Genomic DNA, 9948 nt, shown 5'->3' with positions numbered 1-9948 from the left:
CATCTCGCAGACAGTTGTTTGCATTTTGCATGCTTATTAAGAGAAGTCAACACTCTACTTTTGAAAATCCAGGATATAGGCAGAACCAGCTTTGGGCTTTGCTAGCCACGTATCAAAAATTCATGTCAAATTTGAAATATTTTTCTCTCCTCTTGGAAAAAAACAGGCAAACTATTTGCATAGGTATAATGAGCAATTAGCCTTCAACCAAATTTCTGAAATCCATGCACCTTGGTAGAGGCGTCTGGCATCAGAAAAGGACTAAGTTGGTTTAACACTGAAAATATTTTACACATTAAAAAATCTTTTTTCCTGGAAATCTAATTATAATCAGCCCCCAAGGTGGGCTAAGTAAGTCATGTATTGAAAAAAAGAGGCGTAATAATAAGCCTTTTGGAAAGGCGTAATAACGCCTTTTGGAAAGGCGTAATAACGCCTTTTTTCGCGTTATAACGCCTTTTGGAAAGGAGTTATTGCGCCTTTACAAAATTTTTTTTTTACCGTAGTTTGATCCTAATAGGCTTTCGTAGTCAACCCTTGTACACTTATAGTTCATTTTCTTTGTATCGGAGAGACTGACAATCTAAGTTGGAAAAACGTGCCCGATCCAATTGATTATGATTCAATAAAATATGTTGTATTGTAGCTGCAATAATGTAGTCGTAGTCATCTCATTTGGGGGAGGGGGGCATCCTCGCAAGCCAGGGGTCCTGAGTCTACACTTTGCAGTTGGACCAACGCGAGGATGGGGGGGGGGGGGGGGCGCTCCGGCCCTTGAAAACATATGTATTAAAAATACTAGTGAGAACTACATTATTGCAGCTTCATATAATCAATTCATTAGTAAGTCATTAGTTTCCCATCAGGATTAGGGTGGATCACAATATGGGGTTAATTTCTTCTTAGGGAATAAAGAGGTTAAAATCCCGCGTTTTGGGAGGAACAAGGCCAACTTGAGGTGACATAGGTGAGCATTGTGTCCCATGCGTACCTTTTGGTCATTTTATCCCTACTTTATCATAACTAACTAAATGGGCTTTTGATATTTAGTTATATACACACCTCAAATTGTGATGAAGGATACATCTTAAATTAATATGAACATATATGTATCTGTTTATTCTACATGAGGCAGAAGTGGATTTCTGTATATCCTTTAGCACCGACTCTTGCTGCCTCTTGTTGATGTATCAGACATTTTTTATATGTTCAGTTATATGTATAATATTAGTAATAGTAATGCACATCATTGCACATTAAGTTGTATCAATTAAGAGTAGAGATATATCCTAAATCAAGACAACCTATGTCAACATATGAAACTCAAAACACCACCAAATGAATGTACTAAATGGAAGAATTGCTCTTCATTATATGTTGTATTCTGTCTGTTATCTTATCTGTAATTATACACGTTATATGTTTATGCCCATTGGGCCCTGATTTGGTAATAAATCCTATTCTATTCTTTCTAGTCCTCGGTTTTTTTTCATTGTATACGGTGTAATCATGAAAAAAATTATTATACCGAATGTATGGCCAATCCCTAAACTTGAAAAAAGTACAGTCTGTTTGCATGGAATGAAATGTGGATGTGATTGACAGGGAAATCTCATATTTTTTGAGACACTTCAAGTGCCTGTGTATTCAAACAGACCATATAGTTCTCTGAATCAGAGACACTTGTTTATGTATTAAATTTTTCACCCATAGTATAATGATTTTATTTCCTTTAATATATCGTTTAGTAGAATAACTAGTGAAATATTGCATCATCCACATGTGTTCTCGATAACCACGCCCCCATTTTAAATGCAAATCTACTTTCAATTTTGACCAACTTCCGGAGAGGTCGTTACAGTTGATTGCACGTTGCATCCTACAACGTGTGTCCAAATAAAACCTTATTATGGCTCGAACAGAAGATCAGAGATTCACAGTCAGTGAGAGCATGACCATAGGATTTATAGGGGCTGGCCGAATGGCACAGGCCATGAGTCGTGGCTTTATATCCAAAGGTAAGAAAATCAAATTGTTTTTTTTAGTCGGTGGCAAAAAGAAAGGGGAAGTCACTCTAAATATAGATAATGTTAACACTGCACTTTGTGACTGAGTGAGATCAATATTGCATCACCACCAGTTGCCGGTTACACCGGATTATGAAAAAAAAAAAAATTGATCTTGTAAAGAAGTTTAGCTCTTTTAAGCTGAAGATAAAAAAAAAATGTCAATGTAATTTATTAATTTTAAAGTGGAAATATTTTGAAATAAAAATTGACAAATAGAAGAGTATGCATTACAGACTCTTTTTCTTTAACCGTAACCATGTTAACTGTTTGCTTTTATGACAGTTTCCTGAGGGCCGAATATTTCAGTAATCTTAATATTACATATTAATATTATATGAGATTTGTTCACCCCAAATCATATACATAAGTACTACACACCAAGCATGTCAACACTTAATAAAAGTGTTATATGATTATATGAATACATTAAACATGTCTTGATATTGGACATGAAATGTGTCAATACAAGTCTTTATTGATTATGTTCAGATTGGAATATATTCATTAGAATTATTTATTATTTTTACCCAGTTTTAAAATTTGTTGGTAGGTATTGATTGACAATGCCAAGGTCACTCAGGGATCATGTTGATGCTTCATGATGTGGCTTTTTCTTACATCAGCTGTTCGTATGCCAGGTTAAGACATTTTGAAAAACAGTAATTGATTGCATCATCTTATTTACCTTGTCCTTAAAAAAACTAAATAATGCTTGAACGAAATACTGATTTTCTTAAATCTTCTTAAAGTAGAGAGAGAGAGAGAGAGAGAGAGAGAGAGAGAGAGAGAGAAGAAGAAATATCAAGAAATAGAGAAATTTTAGTAAAGTCGCAGAAAAGTCAGATCAATTTGTTCTGCATTCTTCCTAGAACCTCCCAAATTAAATGCTTTTATTTCAAATGCTTCTTAAAAAAAAAAAAAACATAAAAGAGAGACTAAATGGTTTGCTGATGTTTAATTCATAATCTTCAATAACATACTGTAAACCAACTGTGAGAAATATCTGCGAATTTTGTGACCTTCTTATTTATTTGCAAATAAGTCTCACTGTGAACTTTTTATTTCATTGTGTACTTACATGTAGAGTTATTCCTCAGTCGCGAAAAAAATTAGTCATCATAGATTAAGATAGATTTCAAACTGACAAATTGTGAAATATAAAAGTTGCTGCAAGTAATACATGTAGTCGGTTACAGCATATGCTTCATCACTCCCACATAGTGATTATTTTATTGGTTCTGTAACATATATGAAAGTATACAGGTGTTTACAATGTACTTTCTTTTTTGCCCCTTGAGGGCCCTTAATTGGTAAATAAACAATTGAATTGAATTGAGTTAAATTGTAAGAGAAGGTCTATTGATTGGCTGTCTTGACATCAATATTGTAATAATACACTACTTATATTAATATGATGTCACATTGTCTGTGTAATATTGGTTTACTGATTCATCCAGTAATGATGATAATTATATAGATGATTTGAAGAATATTAGTTGCCGGTTCCACAAAGTATACATATATCTTATATACTGTTTTTTCTCCAACTCTCATTCCTTAACTTTTTATTTGTCAATAGAAACTCATCAATCCCTGTGTCCATTGACAATTATAAAGATTAAGAAACTCAAGTTGGAGAAAAACTGGTAACTAATCTCACACAAGTTATAAAACCTAAATTTCTTTGTCATTTCAGCATTGTAGAAAATGCTTTGTACTGTATGTAGTTGTATATTTTTTTATTGTACATGTATTTCTTGTCATAATAAGTTCTCAGTTCTTCTAAAACTGTAGACATTATCTTGGGTGTGATAATTAATGTACATTGTTTGAAGACAATGAATGTTGCTGTACTTACTGTATCAAATTTATTTTTATTATTTTATAAAGGTATACTAAAACCTCACAAAATAATAGCCAGTGATGCAGTTCCTCAAATGTTAGATTGTATCAGGGTAAGTTACAGATCTGTTAACTACTGGTAAGGCCATCTTAAAACAATTCTGTTTGCTCTCTCCCTCTAAACAAAAAACTTTTTTTTAAACCTCTAGGAAATGATTATTTTTTTAATTCATTCTGGAATTTTCACATCTCATCAACAACTATTTTAATTTTAATAACACCTTCAATTTCAGCACTGATGTTGAATTTTTTCTGGAAATTTTTTTTTACCTACCTACTGACAAGTGGGTAAAGGGCAAACAAACTTCTTGAAAAAGCAGTTAATAATTTTGTATGAAAGACTGCATGCATGAACACACAGCTCTATGCCTCATGCTTAACAAATAGTTGTTCAATGTTGGGCTTGTCATGTCAAAAGTTAACCAATTCAAGTCCATGTGTTTGTAAAATATGTTGCTTCTTTGTGAATAAAGTTTAGATTGCATGCATTCCAAAAGAAACAGGCTGAGAGATTATTATTGAAATGATTAAAATGTTATGGAAATTTTGAATAACAAATATAATAACTTCATATTGTTTACTGCATTTAATATTAGTGATGAGATGTAAACTTGGGCTTGCTAAACCTTTATAGAATTTGTGGGCTGTAAATTGTATGAAACTGTCAGACAAAATGGTTAGTTTCAAATATTTTTTTCCTTTTAAACATAAAAAAATGTATGCAGTACATCCTAATCTATCTATGTCAAACTTATGGAACTTCAAGTCTGGTGATTATAATAAAATAATGGGCCTAAGATGCAGAGTTAGAATTTGGTGAAGCACTTATGATGCAAGTTTTCAAAATAATAATATATAAAGTAGCAGTAATAAATAACTTTACCTCCATATTTATGATATATTTGTAAATTTTAGCTTATCTTGATGAAGTTTGGGAGAACTTATGCTATATCCCATTCATTGTGACTCTGGTTAAAGTTTTTGGTGTTGATGCACATGTCGTATAACCCCTTCATGAACTGTATTTGCATGTAAGATCTTTCAGGGAACACATTTTAGTATACTGCATGTTTAATGCACATGGTATATGTATATACATGTAACACATTTTAGTAGACTGTTTAATGCACAAGGTATATGTATTTAGATGTACATGTATTATGAGGTATCAAGACTACCATGTAATCTTAGAATTGCATCAAAATAAAATTTCATCTAATGATAGATCTTGATATGTTAAAAATCTGATTAAAATCAGATCTTTGTTATGCTCTGAAATTTTGATAGTCACTGTACAACAACTATAACAGAATTTTGGAGCATAACAAAGATCTGATTTCAACCAGATTGAATAATTGTGTTTATTTCTAATTTAGCCATTATGAATTCCTTAAATCTCGAGCTATTTATAGGAACAAGGAGTAAGAACGACCAGAAGTAACCTGGAGATTGTAGAAAACAGTGACCTGGTCATCATAGCAGTCAAACCTCACATCGTAACCCCGGTATTACAGGAAGTGTCGTGTAAAGTCACAAGAGAAAAACTCTTCCTCTCAATAGCAGCGGGGGTCACACTAGAAACATTAGAAAGGGTGAGTGATTCAAAGAGGTTGGTCTACAGGTAGTGCCTGATGTTTATTAATAGGGCATTTAATTCAGTGTTCTTTGAAAACACACATATTTTATTTATCACTGAGAGTAGGATGTACATTTCATTTATGTATAAGTTTACGGTATATGCCGAGTTTTTTTTAAAAATTGGATTTTTTCGTTTTGTATGATACACAACTTCAAAATTACACTTAGGATCCAAAAATGTCCTCATGTTAGAAAGTAAGACAATATTCATCAGAGATGTTGTACATCAAAAAATTTAAAATTAATTTGAAAAAAAAAAAATTCAAGGAATATTTCAAGCAAAGATGACCAAATGCAATTTGATGTGTACATGTACTATACTGTATTATATAACATCTTGTCTAACACATCATGATCTACTGTCTCTAAATCAATGTATTAACAGAAACTCCTTGTCTGATCTTGGAAACTATATTTGTGTTTTTTTCTGCATGTTGAAACTCCTGTTCATATGACTTTGCTCCAAGTGTGTAAAAGTGAGCTATTTTTCAAACTAAAAGTAAGTTTCAGTTAGAAAGACAGGACATAACAATGGAAATCTGATAGTCAAAATTTACTTTCCTTACTTATTCTAGTTTATGTATCAAACAGTAATTTTGAATCAAGCTAATTTCCAAATATAAATTTTCTTGGAAGCTGCTAATCCAATTTCTCCCAACTTAGATTTAAACACCTACTCCACACCAAAGACTTAATATTTAAAAAAACTTTCTATACTTATAACATTATTCATCTGTATGCTTTAAATGTTAACATTTATGCATTTTCAGAATCTTCCATCCCAGACTAGAGTTGTAAGAGCTATGCCAAACACTCCAGCCCTTGTCCAGAGTGGGGCCACAGTTATTGCTCCAGGGTCCTCTGTCCTCCCTGGGGACAAGGAACTTATTCAGGGACTGTTCAGAACCATTGGAATTTGTGAGGCTGGATCTGAGAGTCAGCTGGATGCAGTCACAGGACTTAGTGGGAGTGGACCCGCCTATGTAAGTACATTGTACTACAATTCAGCCACTGCTTACTGATTTAGAAAATTTTCTCTCTAAATCTTAGTGGGAGTTGACCTGCTTATGTACTGTAAAATCATTTATTTTCGTGGGGTCAAATTTTCGCGGTTTGAAATGAAAATATTGGTTCAAGGGGATTTGATTTTGTGGGTGAAGGATGGACTTTAAGCTTTTGTATAGAATTTTATCATTTCATGGAAAACATGAATTTGTGGGGCTCTTCATACATGTACCACCAAATCAATGAAAATTATCCCCCACCCCCCGAAAATTAGTGATTTCACAGTAAGCATTGTCATTCAGTCACTGCTTATCGTCTTAGTGTAGAAAATCTGCCATCTGTATCTTAAAACCCCTAAACAATCTTATGTAAAAAAGGCAGACAAACATGGTTATTCATTATATATGTACCTTTTGTGGAGTAAAAAAACATTGCTTATAATGATGAATTTTCACTACTTGTAGGGATTTTTGGCAATAGAATCTCTTGCAGATGGTGGAGTCAAGATGGGACTCCCCCGAGACCTAGCACAAAAATTGGCAGCTCAAACATTACTGGTGAGTGCTAGTAATAGTTATGATACTCAAAAGTGTCATGCATAGAATACAAAATGTATCAAGCTCCCCTGTACAATTTACTGATTATTGATTAAGATTTAAGGAAAGAAAGACAGAGATTCCATAACTTATGGAAGTCAGCATTAGCCAAATATGCTTAATTTACAGCATTATAACCCTGTAAGATTGTATTCCGTAGGGTGCAGCTAAAATGGTGCTGGAATCAGGGAAGCATCCAGGACAACTCAAGGATGAAGTCTGTTCACCAGGGGGCACCACGATAGCAGCGATACACAGACTAGAGGAAAAGGGTTTCCGCTCCGCATTAATTAGTGCTGTGGAAACAGCCACAAACAAAGCTAAAGAAATGGGAGCTATAGAAAGTCAGAAACAGCAAGAGACTGTGTTATTAAGGGAACCATCAAGTGAACAAACTAGCAACGTTCAGCAAGCTAGCTCATCTCAGTAATAGTGTGATCTCAACTAATAGTCCTCTCCAATCTGTTTCATGTCCTCGCACAGGAATATTAAGTCTGGGAGAATGCTGCATGTAATGTAGGCAAGATAACAAAGGATGCTTGTGTGTTAATGGTCCAGTTAGAGAATTATTTTGAGCATGTGGAAAAACTATTGATAACATGAAGATTGATAGGTGATGTCTATTTGCCATATTGCATAATACTACTTAATTATTATACACTTGATTAATGCCCCTGCAGAAAAAAGGAAATATTATGACTATGCTTTTTTTCCCACGGGTATTTTTATGAATTTTCTAGTAATACATGATTTATCCTAGAATGGTGTGTCTTTATAATTAAAATATTGCCATGATTACTGACAGTTGGAAACACAGCTAGGTAACTTTGTTAAGTTTTTCACATTTAGTAAAAGATCTGGGCCTTTCAAGGTACAAATCTGCAATCCGTGTCTTCAGTTTGTTATAGATAGATCATAATTAGCAACACATGTTCACCGTGTGATTATTATTTAAAAAAGATTTTAATATTGTATTGATGGTTGTGAATTCTTTCAGATAAATTTCATTGTCTCTTGATCATCAAATAAGTTGCCATATATACATTTACCTGCTTTTAGCACTTAATTAATTTATGATGTGGACTACACAAGAAAAATCTATTTACAAATGAAATAAAGTAAAATTTCTTTGTGCATTATTATATACACAATTAGTTACTAGATAATTGTTTTGGTTTTACATAGATGGAGTCAGTGATAATTCATCTTAATGTAATTTACTGTATATTTATACCCTGATTCATTTATTTTATTAAAAATTGTAGGGTAATTATTTAGATCATAATGAGATCTATATAATACAAAGAATTCCTCTCTTTATCATTCTTTAAGGTAAGAGGATCATCTGGAAATTAGTGTTCAACGCAGAGCATTAAATATCCAGATATATTTTGTTAATATAATAATAAAAGCTTTGAAACTTGTGTGATTGCTTTTCTTTCTTTTTCATGTTTATAGAATCTCAGTAGGTGTTAACACATTTATGTTACATCAAAACAAACTGTATCAACTGTCACTTACGGAAAAGAAAAAAAAATTGCCTTGTGTACTTGGTGTGTACTGCATTTTCTATGTTAAATAGTTTGGACTTGTCAGCAACACTAGGAAGTACAAACTATAAATGTAGAAGTCCCCAGAATGAAGGTTGAGATTAGATTCAAGAGCTGAAGCAGTAGTTATCACGAGAGCAACTTGTTAATATAGACTTTCTTTCTGGATTTGTAAATTTTGTAAAAAAGGATAAAAGTACTGCACTTTAAGGTATTTTATATATACCAACTAATTTTCAAAACATCATTTGCTTTCACAATTTTCCAATGTTGTTCTTATTGGTGAAATGGGTAGTGTCCTTTTGAAAAACCAAAATGTTTTGGAAACATATGCCATATGCCCCACCCCCTTCCCCCAATATGGCAATATTGAAAAGGATCAACTTTAAATTCCAAATGTCTGTAATGATAGTGAAAAACATGGCTTATCTACTAGTCAGGGGCAACCACAATACATGTACTAAGTTTGACTTTGTGAGCTTTTAAATTAACAAGGGTCATCTACCCTTTACAGGTACCAGTGTACTAGGTTTGATGTCTATTAAGCAAAGGTTCTCAATTAGATATTTAGCAGACAATATTTTTTTTGTCCAGAGTAGTTTGATCCCTGATCTTGTGACCTCAGAATCAATAGAGGTCATCTCCTTCATAAATGGTGCCAGTGTGCCAGTTTAATGTCAGTCAAGCAAAGGGTTTTCAAGATATTGAGCAAACAATATCTTCTCATGTTAAGGGTGGTTTGACCTTTGAACATTGGCCTTAATTGCAACCTCAAAATCAGTAGGGGTCATCTAATCCTTAGGTGCTAGGTACAAGAGTACCAAGTCTTGATGTCTATCAATGCAAGCAAATGAGTGTTCAATTTTTACAATGTTCAGAGAAGTTTGACCATTAACCTTTCTACCTAAAAATCGGTAGTGGCCATCCTATTAGGGGTTAACAGTGTACCAAGTTTGATGTCTGTCAAGCATAGGGTTCTCAAGATATTGATTGTACAGCACTTGGCCTACCAACCGACCTATGATTGAGAGATACAAACCAATATGCCCCCATTTTAAAAAGGAGGCATAAAGAATGTCTTTGGTGTCAGATATGTGCCACTGATTCTACTGAAAATGCCAAAGTTACATTGAGCAAGGTCATGTTTTCTAATTGTTAAAATCGTATCATTTACATTTGCTGTGTTTT

At 33.3% G+C, this 9948-nt stretch overlaps 1 protein-coding gene across 1 annotated transcript; it reads left to right on the top strand.

Annotated features, from left to right (window-relative positions):
* Positions 1–1846: 1846 nt before the first annotated feature.
* LOC133178551 (pyrroline-5-carboxylate reductase 2-like) lies at positions 1847–8350 on the top strand. The gene is made up of 6 exons (XM_061313261.1): positions 1847–2018; positions 3960–4024; positions 5384–5563; positions 6380–6592; positions 7079–7171; positions 7371–8350. Exons 1-6 carry the CDS (start codon positions 1910–1912, stop codon positions 7638–7640), a joined length of 930 nt encoding a protein of 309 aa, XP_061169245.1. The 5' UTR covers positions 1847–1909; the 3' UTR covers positions 7641–8350.
* The last annotated feature ends 1598 nt before the right edge of the window (positions 8351–9948 follow it).

This window comes from Saccostrea echinata, unplaced genomic scaffold, assembly GCF_033153115.1.
Source record: "Saccostrea echinata isolate AGI-Se365-2 ecotype Australia unplaced genomic scaffold, CSIRO_AGI_Sech_v1 ptg000001l, whole genome shotgun sequence".
Classification (NCBI taxonomy): Eukaryota; Metazoa; Mollusca; class Bivalvia; order Ostreida; family Ostreidae; genus Saccostrea; species Saccostrea echinata.
This window is presented reverse-complemented; position numbering and strand designations above follow the sequence as displayed.

Bases quoted from the DNA above. Each gene is read 5' to 3' on its own strand.
- LOC133178551 (XM_061313261.1), top strand. From the start codon at position 1,910: ATGGCTCGAACAGAAGATCAGAGATTCACAGTCAGTGAGAGCATGACC. The intron at 2,019-3,959 runs GTAAGAAAATCA...TATTTTATAAAG, and splicing joins TCGTGGCTTTATATCCAAAG to GTATACTAAAACCTCACAAA. The intron at 7,172-7,370 runs GTGAGTGCTAGT...TGTATTCCGTAG, and splicing joins TGGCAGCTCAAACATTACTG to GGTGCAGCTAAAATGGTGCT.